The sequence below is a fragment of the Copadichromis virginalis genome, linkage group LG10, assembly GCF_057382275.1.
Source record: "Copadichromis virginalis isolate Kocher_CV1m ecotype Utaka linkage group LG10, C_Virginalis_male_GT1.1, whole genome shotgun sequence".
In the NCBI taxonomy this organism is placed as follows: domain Eukaryota; kingdom Metazoa; phylum Chordata; class Actinopteri; order Cichliformes; family Cichlidae; genus Copadichromis; species Copadichromis virginalis.
In genome coordinates this window covers 19,794,972-19,814,329 of record NC_140627.1, presented here as the reverse complement: position 1 = coordinate 19,814,329, position 19,358 = coordinate 19,794,972, and the positions used below count along the sequence as shown (strand labels likewise).

The 19,358-nt window shown below is 39.7% G+C and overlaps 1 protein-coding gene across 2 annotated transcripts in view; it reads left to right on the top strand.

Moving 5' to 3' along the window:
• The window catches only part of caln2 (calneuron 2), a 30,171-nt gene extending 14,396 nt beyond the window's left edge, over positions 1-15,775 (top strand). For both annotated transcript variants that reach the window (XM_085470491.1, XM_085470492.1), the window contains exons 5-6: positions 10,566-10,719; positions 15,148-15,775. In XM_085470491.1, the coding sequence (XP_085326617.1) occupies positions 10,566-10,719; positions 15,148-15,275 (282 nt within the window). In that variant the 3' untranslated portion in view covers positions 15,276-15,775. The remainder of the gene's footprint in view (positions 1-10,565; positions 10,720-15,147) is intronic.
• Positions 15,776-19,358: the final 3,583 nt, after the last annotated feature.

Genomic DNA, 19,358 nt, shown 5'->3' with positions numbered 1-19,358 from the left:
GTGTTGCAGAGAGCATTATCATAATGAGGAGTTTGGGGATGCACTGTTCAAATTAGGCACCACAGTAAATAAAGCTCATTTGCATGTGCTTACTTTGTTTTTGAAAATTGTTGTAGACAGAAATTAGCTTCTCTCCGAGTCTTTTTTCTGTGCCTCGTAGGTAAGACATGCAACAATAATGAAAAGTGCAAAGTTTTGAGTTTGTGTACGTGCGCTTTTGATGTGTAGGGAGGAGGCTGAGTGCGAGGACGGTTGGATGAGCACAGCGACAGTGCTCAGGAAGCTGTTCAGTGCTTTCCTTGAGTCAAATGAGAGGAGAAACAGGGTGACTCATTGAAATGAAGAAGTGTGTGTGTGTGTGTGTGTGTGTGTGTGTGTGTGTGTGTGTGTGTGTGTGTGTGTGTGTGTGTGTGCCTTTCAGGTTACAAACACACACAGGGCCACATTTGCATTCTTCATCCTAGGTTTCAATGTTCAGTTACTTTAGACAATATAACTGGTGAAACAATGAGCCATTCACGCGCATTCACAAAACAAAGAAAATTCTTGCAAAAAACAACAACCAAAAAAAAGGCAATTTTTAAAACGAGGAATGCTGTGTGAAACAGAACACATTTTATAAATGAGACATGCTGAATCTCTGACAAATAGATGGAGCAAGACAGACAGTGTGCAAGCCAGAGAGGCTGAAAGAGATGACAGAATAGAGAGAAGAGCTGGACAATAAGCGGGGATGGGGAGTTTGTGGGGGTGGTGTGGGGGGATGCCCCACATAAAGATATCGAAGTACAAAGGAAAAGCACACAAGAAAAAAAAAAAGGGGGGGGGGGGGGTGACAGACGGAGTAAGAGAAACTGTGAAGGTCGCAGACAGTGTGCATCTCAAGGGTGATTTGAAATGTTCACCTCACAAAAACAAGAAGAAGAGATGGGGGAAATGACAGTAGAGTCAAGAAGCACAAGGGAGAGAATGGAGCAAAACAATGTAGGAAAAGCAAAAGGGGGGGATTTTGTGTGTGTGTTTGTGAGCCTGTTTATTTTCCACAGACCTCAGTGGGAGACGGGAAAAGAGGCAGAGCCATCATGTTGAGAGAGATGGAAGAGGTCCGCCATGATGGATACATTGTGATGGGCCATAATGACTCAGTTCAGTATGTTCGAATAATATCTGCGCTCTGAGAGATGCATGATGGTTTCACTGGGGAGAGTGGAACTGCCGTGCGTACCTGTTTATTGACTTCTGCGCAGTCGTGTGATTCTGCGTTCTTTTTGTTTGGTGTACCTCTGAAAAAACTCCTCTGGTTCACTGTTGATTTTCCACTGTAGCGTGGTGTGAGTGCGATCTCACTGAGCTTTAGATATCTGCTTTGAAAAACTCCCGAATCAAGTTACCGCATTCGCTCTGACAGCCAGTAAATTAAATTTGAGAAAGCTAGCACCCACTCTTCCATTGCAAATTAAGCTGCAGCACCTAAAGACAGTCACTTACAAACAACAGTTTTTAAACCAATATCTTAACAGTGTTTATAGCTTATGAGAAATATGTTTATGCTGAGCGAGTGGGAAGGAGGTCTGTGGGATCGCCATCGTGTTATGATTGTGGCCAGCCTTTCATTACAAAACATGCCCATTAGGCATGTTTTGTCCTAATGGGCTTCCACATTTTTCCAAAACATGCCAGGAGCATTTCCTGGATTCATGTTCACAGGCACAACATGCAGACAGGAGGAATCGGGCATTGAACCAACCCAACATTTAATGGCCAGCCTGCTCAACCACCTAAGCTAATCCTGCCACCAAAGCATGTTTAACCTCATTTGCAGAAACCATGTATAGTGTGATGTTACAGTGATGACAGGACCCAAACACTGGCCACCAGAGTAGAAAGCCCAAACCTGTAATGAGGCATGCAAGGTTTATGAGCCAGTGGGGCAACCAGAGTAGGCAGGGAGCAGGGAAAAGAGACAAAAATATCACAGATATAGTTTATAAAAAGAAGATTAAGTAGGAAAGAAAAGGTAATCGAGAGCACAGAAAGGATTAGATTATTCATTAGAGGTAAAGGGTTAAATGAAACAAAACGATTTTTAAGTGACTTATTTTAAAACATCATGTTTTATTAAAAATAAAAAAACAACATCTCAAATTGTGTATTGCTATACTTCTTGCTATACATGTAGTTGTAACTTCACTGTGAATTATAGCTGATGAGCCCAACAGCTTTCAGAAAGCAGCATCGTATGTCATCAAAATCTGTCAGCAGATTCTTTCCAGGCATTGCAGGTAAAATGTGCTGTAGCCTTGTTTTTGTTTTCACTGTGGAAAAAGTATATGTGCAAATGTTTGCAACAATTGTCAAATTGTTGTGTTTGGTACTGAAGTCAAATGTTGCTGTTGTTGTTTTTCATTCAAGTTGTACAAAAATAATTAGGTAGTGTGTATCGCAGCTGACATACAGAATAATATGTGTAATAATAAGTGTTACTTAACACTCCTGCAAATCTTCAAGAGACTGAACTTGGTTCTACTTTGCTGTAGTAAAATCTACACTTCAGCAGGGCAAACTTCAGAGCTGTGTAGATATCCGTAAGTTGTGTTTGTAGTAGAGATGGCACGATACCACTTTTTTATGTCCGATACCAATATCATAAATTTGGATATCTGCCGATACCGATATGAATCCGATATAGTGTTTTTTAATCAATAAAACTGTTGTTTTTTTTATCTTGCTGCATTTTGTATAAGTCCATACTGAAGTTTATTTATTTATTTATTTATTTATTTATTTTTCTTCTTTTTTTTTTCTTTTTTTTCAGGAAGTAATGTTTGACACAGCAGGAGTCCTGCCTTTCAGATGATCAAAGTCATACTCAAGTTTAAAAAAACAACAAGACTAAAGGTATTCTGTTATACCTGTATGCAAAAAAAAAAATTTCATAGTTCAGCAATACTGATCAATCTAATAAACTTAAACCTACTCCATCCTCCCTATTCTGGTATTTTAAAGAGTACTTAGCGTAAATATTAAGCAACCTAACTAATCCGGTTGTTCAGTGATGACATGACGAATCCTACTTCCGGGCCTAAAGTAGTCTGTGTTTAATATGGCTTTTGTTTTATTAACATGTTTAATGTTTTGTATTTTCTTCTATTTGATCTCAAAAAGCTCCTAAAACAGTCAGTGATCACTGTTGACCTCCCTCGGCTTTTATTACCGCTAATCATTTATTTAAGCTCAGTTTTTAAAACCCTAGGATGTAACTAAAGCCCAGCCCATGCAGCAGTATATGAATGACTAACCTCGTATTGTGGATGGATTATCTCAGTTGTTCTCCTGGCTGAAGTTTGGTCCTTTTACAGCATCCTGCCATGCGATTACATTTGTTCCTGACCACCGAGAACACTCACGTTAACTTTTATCGAGTGGAAAAAAAAGTTAGCTTGTTTATATTAAGCTAACATAGCTGTGTCGCTAGCGGTCACGTAGCACATCATTATATACCAGCTAGCCAAACTTCAGTAACCCTACAAACGTCACTGCTGTTTAGTTTTCCGTCTTCATTTATGTTGGAAGTGATAACAGAGCTGTACGTTTTAATTTGTTTCCAAAACCCCGCAGTCAGGACATGCTATATTGTATTTAGATAGAAGCTAGCGAGCTAACTTCCTGCTAACTTCTAACTCCGTTAAATGTCATAAATTCCGTTTTCATGGATGCCTGGATGTTAAACTCAATTGTTACACCTGGTAGAGCAGAACGCTGATCATTTCATTAAAGATGAAAGACTTTAGACAGTTTTTCAACTCTCAGTAATGCCATAGTGATCGTTTGATATATGGACCTGCAGCGGAGTTTAGGCCCAGACACGGCTAGTGACGTCAGACTTAACGACCGGATAGGGTTCCAACTCCCAGCAACAAAAAAGCAAAAACAAAATAGGGAACTACCCCTCACGCTGCACCTCATGATACTTAATCGACGTAATCAACCTTAATTTGATGCAGTGTGAAAAGAAAATGCACAGAAATCAATTATTTTTCAAGAATAATTAAATAGATTCAACATCTTTCTTTAACAGGATTGCAGACTGCACAGATGGTACCTTCCCAAAGGAAAAGCTTACTGGGGTATATATTAGACTTAATAGTTACTATATACAGTAATGGACTTCTATTCATTTTACATCAAATTAAAACTTTGGGTGTCAGATAATTATTTAATAAAAGCTAGACATTTTAAATGAGAATAAGAAAGAAAAGTATGTCTTTGTGCCCCCTTTTCCCTGTTAATGCCCTATCGGCCCCCTTGGCTAAACTTTGCTAGATCCGCCCCTGCACAGTTACCAGCCGTCAGCTACGTAGAAAAGGATCCTGGTGTACAAAGTAATATTAAATAAATTCTAACAACAGCTTAAGCTTAAACGTGCTGCTGTTGTTCAGTTGCTGGTTTCCTCTTTCTGGTGTGAAGTGGGCCAAAAACAAACAAGAGAGACGGACTCCTGACAGAAAAGCCGATCAGCTGATCATTGATCAGTTTCATGACTGAAGTAGCAGCAGGAGAGGGAGGGAGAGAGAAGAGGCAGTCGCTCCATATATCGGTTGTTAAGCTTAACGCGGAAATGCTTTATAAACATTCAGAGACGAACTTACGCACTTGCTTTACTTCTCTCTGGGATAACTTCCTTGGAGATGAAATGCCAGATGGCCGCTCTATCACGTGATGCACACTGCTCCGACGTGCTACGGTTATGAGCCGAGTTACGCCATGTTGCAAGTTTTGTGAGGTTTTTTGATATTTAATGGATCGGATTACATTTTTTATTTCCCTCCGATATCCGATCCAGTAATTGACGTCAGTATCGGACCAATACCGATACGTAATATCGGATCGGTACATCTCTAGTTTGGAGTATGTGAGTATCTAGCTAGCTCTACAGAAGAGGAGCAAGTATAAAGGGAGCAACATTTTTTAAGTGGCAGGCAATTTCAAATGCAACATTTCAAATGCAGCTCAAGAAATATCAGCAAATATACAGACTGTTTGTGCGGAGTTTGTCACTCACCGTGTCTGTAGCTACTCTGTTTCCCAGCCAGAGAAAAAAGTTCTCTCAGAGATGGAGAAAGATGTAAGAAAGACAGGGCAGGACAGGAAGAAGAGAGGTTAGATATAAAGGTAATGTAGTGAAGTAGATTTTTACGTGATGTCCACAAATGCAGCACTAACATCCACACCTTCCCAGCTGCTAATTAGAGGCCCTATAAGAAACAGCTGCGCTTCACTACCACATGGAGGTATTTGGCAGTCTTTTCCCATCCAAGGTAGCTGAGACCGTTAGGCAGCTAAGCACTGCAGGTCTGCTCATGAAAGCTGTTCATTTTAGTATCGCCCTTTAGAAAGTGGATTGTGCCATACTGCTGCGGTCTTGTTCGGTTTTATTCTGTCTTGTTGTGGCCTGTTATCTTACAAACGTTTATGGACTGGCCTCGACTGAGTCCTGGTTTTATGGTCTTTTACTCAGAATTATTTTCTGTATTTTAAATCTTGCTTTTATAAAGTACTGTAACTTAGGGTGTATTTGTTTTATCTTTTACTAATTTGTTTAAGGTTTTATGCTGTGTCTTTAGTGGCGGTGTGGTCGCTTGTTGAGGGGCTAGGCACGATGTGGAATCCCCTCCCCGATGCATAAGAGTGTACACACCGAGCATAGGTAGATTGCACCATTTAGATTTCAGTGTGAGTGACAGTGAGGTTTGCAGTGGAACTACACGGGTGAGTAATTGGTGGCACCCTGGAGCACTCCTCTCTGTAGGTTCGATTCAGGAGGCACCTGAATAGTCACCCATCTACAATGTAGGCAGAAAATATAACTATTTCCCTGCTTGTGTCTTACATAAGAGATTCCAGCTAAGTACATTCAATAGATTTAGATTGGCATGACATTTCATTCTCATGTGCTGGTATTATTTTGTTTGTTTGTTTTTGTTTTAAACACAAGTGTCTGTGCTTCTACTTCAGTAAAGAAAGTGTGTACTTTAGCCACCTCTGGAGTCAGTGCCATTTAAAATACAAGAGATGAATTTTTACAGGGACTGCACTCAGAGGTTTAATTCATTCAAGTCATGTAATGTGTCAAAGAGATGATTAATCTGTGTCAAATATTCATTAAAAATATTAACTGATATTTAAGTCAGGGTTCTAAATTTCTATCATCAACTTGTTAAGTTTTCATCTTTTTTAAGCGTAGCCAGCTGTGAGTTATTTTATCAATGAAAACTGAAACCCAAAGGAAAGACTGTCTGCATCTACAGCTGTTAAAAACACACCACAGTGTTCATTCTAATAAGCAAAGATTAGTGCGTTTTAAAAATGTTGTGTCCCTGCTTCCCCATATTTTAAAGTGCAGTGAGATTAAGTGGATTACTTTAACACGTGTTTGAAAAGTGACCAGTATGGTGCCTAGTGAGTTTCAGCAACTTTCAATTGAGAATTTTCCTATTTTCAGTTTTATTCCCTCACATACATCTGCAATTGATTTCTGTTCCCGTGGCTCTTGTTTATCTATTATTCATTTCTGGTTGACTGTAGCTTCTGCCTTTTTTAAGTCAATTTTGCACTGCCACATGCAGTCAAACCAAAAACTTTACTTGAACTTGAAGATGACGCCTAACTGTGACAGCACTGCTGCAAGACAGAAGAACTAGGTGGTGAGGGGGAAGTGTACAGAATAAAAGAAACATTGCTTTCGGGATGTCGCTCTGGGTGACTTTTTAGAGAAAGGGTCAGAAGACGAAGCAGGTGGACGAATGACGAAACAAGCCTGTGTTGTTCGAGGACAGGAGGATTAGTAAGGAAGGACGGCGTGTAAGCACCTGTTCCTCTGATTGATGTGTCCTGGCTCCTTCGATATGTCACCGGTCACTGCTCGCGATCCCCTGCTGCTTCTCTGTCAATCATTCACTCACATACAAACACACATTTCTATATAGAGAGACACACAAATGACATATTTGAGCTCAGTCAGTGAAAGACAAAATGCTCTGACAGGAAAACTCTTGGTCTTCATTGTGTGTGTGTTTGGGGAGGGGGGATGTCAGAGACCTGGCAGGAGGAGAAATCACTCTGCTGCTTAGTAACAAGTACCACTGTGGATTTCACCCAGTCGATAGACAGTCAGGAACATTGTACATTCTCCATGCTCCTGCCTCACCTGTCATGTCGTCTATCCTGCGGCTGCAGTCCGAAGAGGTTTTCCTCCATTTCCTTGTATCTATTCAATTTAGAGACAGCTATGGCAAGAAAGATAGCAGAAGTCAGTCAGCTCATGCCCTCCAACTGCTGCTACCAAACCCTATTTATTTGCCCTGGAGCACCAGACAAGGCAGCATTATTCAGTTAAAAGTCTAAACAGGTTTTTTTATGCTAATTGCAAATTTAACAGAAGTCAAGACAATTTATTTTCATAGACCAATATCACAAATTTGCCTGAAGGTACTTTACATTGCAGTCAGCTCCCTCTGTGAGTTTCATTGAAGTAAGAAAAAAAAATTCCCAACATGGAAAGAAATGAGAGAAAAATCAAGAAAAGCATGTGAAGATGGATCCCTGTTCCACTGCCAGCTTTTTGGGTGGTAGAGTGACAGTTTTATTTAAGCCAGGAATTATGATTTGTTGTTGCAGTTTGTTTTTCAGCTCTGGCTAAGATGATTACAACTCATACCCCTGCACTGAATCTTGTTTGTTGTGTCTTACAGCCCCTCTATCTTTACCCACTCCTGTCACGTTTGTCCTTTTGAAAATAAAAGTTGCTTTAGTTTCATGTTTGCCAAATTGTGAATAATCTCCTATGGGTTGTTTTACCTTAGCTAACCAAATAAAAGCATCTGCGTGTGTGTGTGTGTGTGAGAGAGAGAGAGAGAGAGAAAGCGAGAGAGAGGGAGAAGAGGATGAGATAGAAACCCAGAGAGGGTGTCTGTCTGTGCAGTTTTGTGTCTGCAGTTATTTACTGCAGTGTCTCAAGTTTGCTTTCATTTGTGTGGGTTTGTGTGCGAGTATGCATCCAAATGCATGTTTCCATAATTAAAGCGTAAATCCCCAGGAAAGGCAAGACGAACAGTTAGATTGGAATCAATACACATTTGCAGAGCACAGAGAAGTGGACGTGCAAAATACATAAAGACCTGACACAAGTCCTTGTTATCATGTGTATCCATGCCTGTTCAAGGACATTTCTATTAATGGGTCAATATATCAGTTATGATTCACTTTTTTCTTTTCTTGCAGTCTTGAGATCTGTTATAAATCAGAAATTCCCCAAATTAGCTAATAATTTGGGGATTTTTATGTGTAAGATTTTTTTTTTCTTTATGATACCAAAAGGAATTCATTTTATGACACAGAATTTTGTTCCTTCTCAAAACAATTTTCAAATGTTCAGTGTAATCAAAGCACTAGCATTTAGGAACCTAGATAAAATACAAAACATGAGCACAACGCTTAAATGCACAAAATAGAAACAGAAGCTTAAACAATCTTCATATTTGCAAATCATCTGAGATGCTCTTGCCCCTCCTCTATCCACTGCTGGCATCGATCCTGATTTTGGGCCCAGTAATTTTGTGATGCCATGCTGGTGCCGGCTTTTTGGCACCGTCTTTAGTCAGTGGAAATGTGTGGAACTGGTTTTAGATTGGACACTGGGAATGCATCCGTGGAAAAGAGAGGACTGACATCAGCGGCTTCAGTAGTGGCCATGGCGGGGGAAAAAACTACAAAAATCAAACTTCTTCTTCCTGTTATGTTTAGTTCTCAAATCCGTTCTCGGACCACTACTGAGCATCATGATGTTAAGGGAGAAAAAACTTCCAAAGAGAAATGCTGAAGAACATGACACACGATACAAAGGCAATTAGGCAGAGGAGAGGCTACTAAACGCATAAATGAAGGACAATTAGACACAGGTGACAGACAGTAGGGCAGGACAGGCAATGAAAGGAAGTGTAAGTATGACAAAATACAACAGGACACAGAAAAAAATAATAACAAAGACAAAGAATGATCTCAGAGTCAGGACAAGACTCACTAATACATCTCGAAGATGATGCTATAAATCAATTATTTTCTGACACAGAGTTTTAAAAAAAAGCTTAATTATGTACTGGCTTTAGCATCATATTTAATGGACAGAGACGAGACTGCACATTGAAATTCCAGAAAGAAAGCAAATCAGTTTGTTTGTTTTTTCCCCAAAATGTGAAACTTGTCGATTAAACAAGAAATGGGCCTCAACTTCAAGCCTGACCAGGCAGGTGATGTAAGGATTAACCAAAAATTTGTAAGTCCCAAAGACATGTTTAGGTTTCACGCAAGGTCATTGATAGGTTTGCAGCGTAAACCTATTCGCTGGAACGTTCAAGACAATTCTACTACACAGCAAAAGCAAGACACGAGTAGGCAAAGTTCTTTATGTTTCTCCTGCACGGGAGAGAACTGGACAAACGCCGTTCCTTCGCTTGACCCCAGTTGCTCTCGTCCACTCCCCCGTAACGCTGCTCTTTTATTGAGGTTACATGAATATACATAGGTTCATTAACATATGACGTCTACATACACACAAAGCATATAAGCATATATGAGTAGATATTTCTAAGCATAAATGACAATCAACAATACAAATCTAACAGTCATGCTTCTAAAATCATTTATAAGCCCTCCCTCCCCTTTTCATTCAACATCTGTGGTTTTCCCTAAAGTCATTAGTCATAAAGCACACTGGTTTTAGTATTTTAGCGTATAGTGAGCAAGTCAGTAAAGCAAGAGCAGGATTATCTTCTCGTTAAAATGAGCATCTCTTCTTCACAAACGCAGCTCTTTTACTTTTTTACCACCATTGTCTGCCAGTTCTGTTTTCTCCATCTGTCTCCCACTACTTCACACATTTCCCTTTTCTTTGACCTCATCGTGCTTTCCTGTTTTCTTATCTCTGTGTCTCTCTCTTCCTTTCTCCATCAAACCCTTCTTTTCTTCGTCTTCGCCATGCCTGCCTCTCTGTGTCCATCTGCCGTGCTAAACCAAGCGACTGATTGTATTTCAGGCAGTCAGTGAGGTAAATAATCTAGGCCTGCATGCTGGGCTTGAGGGATATGTCCATGAGTATCCCTGGATTGAGCCCCTGGGTGGTTGGGGGGTAGAATAGATGTTGGACAGAGGCAAAGATTCAGACTTCAAGTCATGGATATTTGATACCCTTATTAATAATATGAAACAATTACACAAAACGACCACCTACATTGAAGCCAACATGCCAGTTTCTCCGCCTATACATGTGAACAGGAAAAACAGGATCATATCATGACTCATGCACCAAAAATAGCTCCAGTTTTCTTTACATTACAACTGACACAGTTCCTACCTACATACTGTATCCCTGCGTTACGCTGTTGACTAATTAAAAATATATTTATATATAGCGTCATTTCCTACACCTCATTCTTCTATATTTATCTGCCCTCATGAAGTCGGCCTGTGTTTGACTGTGTATCTGCATTGATTGCTGTGTGCCCCTGCAGTTCGACATGCAGCAGCTGTCTCTGGATGAGCTGAAGCAGGTGCTGTTCCACGCCTTCCGGGACCACCTGACAATGAAGGACATAGAGAACATTATCATCACCGAGGAGGAAAGCCTCAATGAAACCTCAGGGAACTGCCCTGAGTATGAGGGAGGTGAGGAAGCCGTTCTCGTGGAAACTTTGTTGGTATAAAAAGGTGTTTTGGGCAGTAAACAGTAATCTCTTAATGATTCAAATAACAACATGCACTATGCTTATTCGAACTGATTAAACAATCCAAAGTACACATATTTGTTTTTTTGCCAAGAGCCTGGTGAGTAGATCGATATCGCTTTTATTACTGTGTGCTATGAAGCTACAGCCAAGAGGCAATTAGACAAGAAGCAGGGGGAAACCAGTTTCTTTCTCTCTCCACATCTCTGGATTATCCCTGGTGGCTGTTTATGAGAGATAATCAACCAATCAGAGCTCAGGAGGATGGAAATTAGGGCATCATCTTCCTGCATTGCTAACTAGCCATATTCATTAAAAATGGAAAGAGAAAAACATGGTCAGCATGTATAAGATCAGGACATCTGTACAAGTTGCTGTGAGCTAACTTAATGCAAACTCTGACTTGTTTCTTCAGTGACTGTGGAAAAATCTTCACCAAAATGCCTGTAACAAGACAGATAAGGCAGCTGCTACTTATTGTTTTGGACAAAACTAAATCATACCTCTGGCCAACTTGACCACAGTTAAATGGATGAGTAAACGGAGTAAAAAAGAAATGCAATTTCACTTTGGCAGCTAACCTGGTTCTCTGCAAAGAATAATACCCAAAAAGCCTCTAACACTCACAGTTTGGTGTGTTTTGTTTTGGGGGGTTTTCTGTCTTTTATCAGTACACAAAATGAAGCGGTTAAGCTGCAGAACACTGTGTGTTGACTTCCTCAAGTCTGCTTGGCAAACTCAGTGAAACGTCTCAAGCAAATAATTAAAGCACACGATAACACTCATAACTATTTGCCATGACACCACAAATAGCTGTATTTACGGTTTAGGTGTGAAGTTTTGTAGAGTGCCAGGCTAGCTCTCTGATTCCAGACTTTTTCGCTATGGTGAGCTTTATGCCTTCATACTTGAGGCACAGGCACGAGTCGTCTGATCTCAGCAGTGTGTAAGAAAATAAGCAACACTCCAAACATTATACTAGCCATTTACCATCAGCAAAGGATTATTGCAGTGATCAGTTCTCTTACAGGAGCCCTCGTGCACACTTTACCTGCACAGAGTCATTGTTTTTGTTTTTCTGCTTGTCTAGTCAGACATGATCTTGACAGCTGCCCTGGTTTCATTTTGACTATGTCTAGAGAGAGCCACTGATGCAAGTGTGTGCTGTCAGCCAGCTTATCATTGTCTACAAACTAAACCAAGGACTGAATCATGGACTGTATGTGAGCTTTTGGCTGATGTGGAAGTGCTTAAGCCAAAAGAAGGTTAACTCCTCTGACTGCAAAGACAGGTTTGACTGTACAGATAGCCGACAGCAACAAGTAAAATTCTAAAACCTTTGCTTTAAATACAGTCTTTTGACTGAATCAAAACAACTTCAACAAATGAGTGAATGTGCTATGGGACTTGACTGGGAGTCATGATGTGCCAGAGCAAACCAGCTGCTCACGAGAAATAAAGTTAAGAGAAATGAAAAGTCTGAGGAAAGGAGAAAACTTAGTGCTACTGGAACAAAGTGGAAACTACATAGCACCGTGCTATGGGTGAATCCTCAGGCTCGCAGAAGCAACCTTTTAAGTGTTGTTTAGCAAAACTTTGAGGTGAAATCCTTCATTTTCTAATCTGTTGCTATATCCATCACAGAAGTTTCACCTGTAAAGTGTTGATCATGTCAAAAAGACTATGAAAAATCAAGACTGCTGAAGTAATATTTAGATGATAAAATCTAAACATCCTGCAGTCATAAATTAATGTCTGTAAGTTTTTGAAGCCAGGAGTAAGACAGATTGAAGATTGACGCCCTGCTAAATGTTTGACTGAACAGCTGAAAGACAGGCAATATTTTTCCAGCCTATGAACAACTTATGTCGCTGTAGGGAGAATAGGGAAATGAAAGCCTAAACCTGACCCTGCAGAGCCCAAAATTGCCTGTCTGCTGTGAAACATCCACTGAGTAAGACTAAGACAAAGGTAAAGAAAGATCAAACACATTGAAAAACTTAGAAAGCCTTAATGAATCCACTGGGACTCAGTCTTGGGGAGACCTTAAAAAGAGACAGCTGGAGGGAAATGGTGAAACTAAGCAGAGAAGGGACAGAAGATAAGAGGATCAGGGAACTGCTGGCTTGGCACTCTCTTTCACGAAGTTTTTGGTGTTGAGGGAAGGCTGTATCGTGGAGTTAGGGAGAGCAAAATGGAAAGTATAAAAATGTTGAGAGTGGGAAAATAGGCAGGGGGAGGATGTAGAAGACATGAAGAGGTATAGACATCACTTCTAAAGGACAGCTGTACACCTCTCCACATTTAACCCTCTTCCCATATACTCAGCTTCCCTCTTTCATGGCTGCTTCGTTCCCATCTGCGTCCTGTCCAGTGGGACCCCAGTGCCTTTCACAGTTCCTCTTAGATCCCCAAGTCTGAGCGCTGACTTGATTTATTGATGCAGTGTGTGATACTAACAACCTGAGACAAGCAGGCTGACAGCAAGGAAACTTTTGGTTGTTACTTCTGCTTCAAGGCCTGTTGGAGGACACATCTGTCTCTGCTCATCTTTTTCTCTCAGTCTCCAAAGATAATGTCTTTAAGGAGGAAAGCAGGGGCCTGTCATCCCAAACACCCCAAGCAGAACAAAAGTTCCACCTTGCGCCTCTTGTCTTTGTTTTTGCTTTGCAGCTTTGCGTGCGTTGTAACCAGTTTTTGCCTCTGATGAATTGATTGTCTTTACACTGGAGACGCTTCAACTCGACGATCTGGGTCACCGAGATAAGCTGCAAAACATGGCAACCAGAAATGTTAGCTGCTACTTCACCTGCATTTGTTTGAGTCAAAGAACCAACATGTCTCCCGAGGAACAGGTTAAAATGGTAAAAGCTGAATTCTTCATGAAGACCATTAGACACTTGGAGAGAAAATGCCCGTTACCTTTATTGTTCCGCAGACTTTATTTTCTAAACCTTCACACATTCTTTCTTGAATGCCGTGTTAAAACAGTCTCAACTCAAAGGTCCATTTAGTTGCATTTTGAAGCTTTTGGTAATATGTTGGAGTTTTCACTCAGCTAGTGGAAGTCACTTAGATTTGACATGAGCTTTGATTATATGATCATGGAGGTTGCATATGGGTGGGAGACTGTATCCCCTAAAACTGCCTCACTGAGATTGTGAGAACATCCACTGACTTCTTTTTTAATGCTGCACACCAAGACGCGGTTGTATAGCCATTATAAATCACCAGATCAGCATGTAACAAGGCCTGCCTCCATATAAAGCCAATTAACTGTTTTGTTTTTTCTTTTTAAAGACACAATCAACTGTGAGAGCAGCAGAAAACCAAGGGGGCTATCTATTACCTGTTTCATACCATGATGCAACATTTTGAGAAAATACTGTGCTTGTTTTTCTTGTGAGATATCTCTTGCACCTGTGATCTAAGTATAGTGTGAAGCTAGCTCCGGCAAGTGGTTAGCTTAGCATATATGCTAACACAAAAGAAAGACCTTCCAAGAAATTGTCCGATCAATTTTACCTACAAGCAACCATAAAACTCACCAGGTGTTATTTTTGGCCACCTGTGTTGACTTCGAGTATCTGCTGCTTGCGAATGTTAGAAGGTTATTCACGGGTACAAATTTTAAAGCATGGCAGAGCATTAGAGATGCTGTAGTTTCACCTGACTTTTAGGGTGAGTTAAGCTGACTGCCTCTTAGCTCTGACTCCACACCTAATTCCTAACATAAAAGCGATATTGATCTTCTGGTTTAACTCCCTGCAAGGGAGCTCTTTTCCCGAAATGTCAAGCAAACACCTTACATGACAGAAGGACCCAAATAGAGGCAACCAGGGCCAGGATAAAATCCAAACCTCAAATATTTTGCCAAGTTGGGGTCATATACAGATGGCCACTTGGCATAGCAAAGAATGCAGAAGATGTAATGGGAGAAAAAAAGAGGAACAGACAGACAACCCATGTAGTAAATCAAAGAAATGAGGAGAATACCACACAGAAGGAAGTAAATTGTTTGATAACTTGACGACTGAGCGGAACGAGACAATCTGGGAGCTTATTACTGGAGAGCTAGGGATATGTACACTGGGGAGATGGATTAGATTAGTAACAGGTGGTGCACAAAATTGGTGGGAAAAACACGGGGAGAAAGTAAAACAAACCACAGTGCATGAAAGTGAGTGACTTCTAACTAAAACAGGAAGTCACAAAGACTATTCATTTGAACGTCCAGTTTCTATTTCTTTGTTTTCAAACTGAATGCAGTAGCAACTGAATTTACCATGACAAAAAATAAGATGTACAAAAAAAAAAAAGACAAATTATAATAATCTCTTCATTTCTCTTCTTTTTTCACTTCTCTCAGTTCATCCCAAGAAGAAGAATAGGCAAACGTGTGTCAGGAAAAGCCTGATCTGCGCCTTTGCTATGGCTTTCATCATCAGTGTCATGCTTATCGCAGCCAATCAGATGCTGCGGAACGGCATGGAGTAACCAATTGCACTGTGAGCATGGGGAGTGGACAGAACAGCCATGACCTCACATCTTGTCTTTGCAGCCAAAGCTGGACCACAACCCAAGCACTTCTCTAAACAATCAGTTGAGTTTTGTTTTTTTGTTTTTTTAAGTTTTATTTGAACTGAACTTACAAAGGCAGACAATGAGTAAAATAAGTAAAATGAAAGGAGTTGTATTGACGATGTCACCACATAGAGTCACTGGATTTACTGATCGTAAGGAATCTGAACTGCAAAAGAATTCTGTTTTTATATAAAACACTGAAATTAAGGGGGAAGGGTATTATTTTGTTGTTTTCAAGAACAAGACCACCCTTTAAACTTGATTTTCTAATTACCGAAAATGTGTATCAGGTGCTTTGAGCCATTCCTAATTACAGAAAACAAATAATGGTTATTATGGACAACTTCAGAAGTTGCACTGAATGTGGAATGAGTGAATGGTGGGCACAGTATTGAAATGCACACACACACACACACACATATATATATATATATATATATATATATATATATATATATATATATAGTTATGTATACAAAAGACTTTGTGAAACATTTACATTAGTCCACCAGTCTTGGGTCACATACGTTCTATGTGAATCTACAAGAAGCACAACTCAGTACTCAGTGACAACCCACTCAACAGTCATTGCTATCCCACTAGTAGTATTGATTGATTCATTGATTGATTCATTGATTGATTGCTTGGTCAAGGAAGATTTGTGTGAGATGTGAAAAACAGTGGTGTCCACGAGTAAGCTTGGAAAGGTTTTTAAAAAAATCTAATCAAATGGAGTGAGGACTGAAAAATATGTTTAGGAATGTACTGGGAGAAAATGTTTCATCTCAGCATGTCACTGTAATACCGCCCAGCTGTGGTAAACATAAACCAAGCAAAAGCATGCCACAATACACACTGCCATACCAAACATTACCCCTACTTGTTCCCCATGGATTTCACTGTATATATAATACTACTTAGCTTATGTAATGTATTATTCCTCTCAACAGCAGAATGTATGAAAGATAGAAACTACTGAGCTATATCAGGGATAGAGTTGTGACATGCTGTCTAATACAGTTGTTTTCTTGGACAAGGTTGCCGTCTAGTGGTGAAAATAAGTACTGCAGGTAAACGCCTGAACAGCCATGTTTACTATGTCTACAGGGGGGAAGAACACCGCCAATAAATCTGAGCTTTGATATGTTTTTTGTGTCAGTGTCACAAGGGCACTTTGGTCTGTATTGGTCACTTTTTTTAACAAACATTTCTTTGCCAAACTGGATTGTTGCAACAGTTGATCAAGGTTGGATGAAAGACTGAAGGTGATACCTGTTGTAGTTTCTGGGGTCAATGCTGTGTTCTATGGTTCAGATTTAATAGAGATTTTTATTTTTTATTTTTTACAAGGCTTACTGGGATGAAAAAGTCCAAGAAAGACCTTGTAGGAGATTAGAATCATGCTCCTCTTCTTGCGTAATGGAGACAGCCAAGGTTGAACATCTCAGTGACACAATATATTAAATCTGAGGATGAAGCTGTACTCGGTGGTGTTGGTTTGGGGCTGGGGAATAAATAAACATCATTATTTATGTGCTGAGATTAGAACAGTATTGTGGGGACTGAGCAAAATGTTACGTTTTCATAAACAAATTTAAGGAATTAGTGAAAATTACAGCAAATATTGTTTACAGTTATCTTAACCAAATAGCCCAGCCCTATGTAGATGTAGCTTTATATATGCTAGTGTTTATTATTCCCGATTGCAACACGCCATAACAGCAGTGTAAGCGGACTGCACTGTGCTCCCCTGGGATATTATTGTAGACTTGTTTGTTTCCACTTAGAACTTGGAGCAATTTCACTTGTTTTCTAGCACTTTGGCAGGGCGGAGAGAAACAAAACTGGATGTTTCAGTCAAACTAATGTGCAACCACAAGTCCGGCTTAGACAAAATATAAAGAAGGTAAGAGGGGAGAGGGCTCTCTTTAAAAATAAATAAAAAATTTAAGAAAGCTTTGTAAGATTACAGCAAAAATGTATAATACTGTAAATCAGTATGCATGTTCTTGTTTAGGTTTTCATGTCTTTGAAAGACAGGGAATCCAATAATCTTTCTTTGTGGTGGCACAGCCTTGGTCTAAATGTAGGTATGTATGTACTACTGTCACATACTGTATTTGACTTTCCAATTTATACAGTAATAGCCATTTTTCTAGTTTCTACCAGCTATTAATCAAATCAGAGTGCGGAAGAGGGCATTTTCATAAATATGCAAATACAAGGTCACGTCACCAACATCTCTGTTTCACGTCACCTAGGGTAGAGTCTGTAGGCCTCACTGTGGATGGTTAAACTTTATATTGAATTCAATATATCATGTGTTTTCTTCACATTAGGTTTTACTGGAATGTTCTCACTGCCTCATTGTCCTTGTATAAACTGCTGTATAATGTATGCTACACTTATTCCTGTAAGTCGGTTCGTCTTTGATATTGACATTTGACCAATGGGCCATCTCTTCGCCTTTGTCGATTAGCATCACAACCCTTTTGAAACCAGCATAGAGCGCTTTATCTTAACAATTCTCCGATAATTGTGCCATTCAGACATCCTTGCATGGCTATGTAAGGGAAACAAGACCTTTTATCGACACTTTTGATGTTTACATTGTTATACTGTACATCTGTATCAGGACAGGATCAATTCATGATTTTCATGTTTTTGAAAGTTGCTTTTAAGATTTGTTTTTACCAAAACATGTTTTTACCAGTTGTAGATTGTGTAAAGACAAATCCTAACACAGATATGTAAAACAACCTTGGCATGCTGCTTAGAAAAGGAGAAAGAAAACAGCAATAGTTACCAACTGAATGGATATTTAAAAATGCAAATAACGAGTTTAATCTGTTTAATCTAAAAAAAAAATTTAAAAAAAAGTTATATCCATATATGTTTATGCAATAAAATTTTGTTTTGATAGAAAAACTATAGTAACTGTGGTTTATTTTGAAAGATGTGCAAGAGAGTTTGAAACAACTTACAAGAATTAAAGCAGCACAGAACGGTCAAACTTAACATCAGTTCAAGTGTGAGAACTTCTGTAACAGCAGAAGTTTGGGGCCAGTCAGGAAGATTCCTGTGTTTGTGAACACAATGCCAAGAAGGAAAGGTGTTGGCAGTGATCTTGAAGAAGCAATTGTTTCTGCCTGTCAATCTGGGAAGGGTTACCTATAAGGGCAATTCCAAACAATTTGAAGTCCATCATACGACAGTGAGAAAGATTACTGAAGTGGAAAACAATTGGAAAACATTCAAGACAACTGCCAATTTTCCAAGACGTGGGTGCCCCAGCAAATTCCCTCCAAGGTCACACCGTGCAACACTCAGAGAAATAAAACAGAGGAGCTATATTTCAGCCTTCACAGGCTTCAGCCTGCACGTTAAATGTTCAAGATGTTTGTGTGTATTTTTATTATGTTCAGACACATAAAACCTTAGAACTGAAAGTGAGTGTACTTTTTTTATACATATAATTTTTGGCTCAAAGTAAGTTTGTAAGCAGCAGTGCTTTCACTTAGTGTTTATAATTTAAAGCTCAGGTTGTTGCTTTGTCACTTGCTATCATCGTTGCAGTGTCATTTCTAAATATCAGGCTTAAAAATAGAATGACAGCATGGTTGGCTCTGAGCTCCTCTCATTCCCCACATACAGCAACATCCCAGAGTGAAAGCCCAGTATGACATCACCTTCATACAAATGCTCTGAGGCCATTAATCTTAGTGGGTGTTACAGACAAACTGCTTCTTAAAACTCGATTTGGCGTGATGCAGTCTGTAATGTCTAGAGGGGAACTAACACGTTTGTCAGCTCGTGTCAGACGGAGGATTCCAGTGGAGCAATGCTGGCATCAACGCTAACACTAAATCATGATAATTAGGGGTCATAGGTCAAACTCTAGTGAGAACAGCCTCATAGCAGATGCACCTGAACTCCATTAACCGCCAAATAATGAACCAAAGATGCCATTAGGTGGACAAACAAGGCATTATGCTT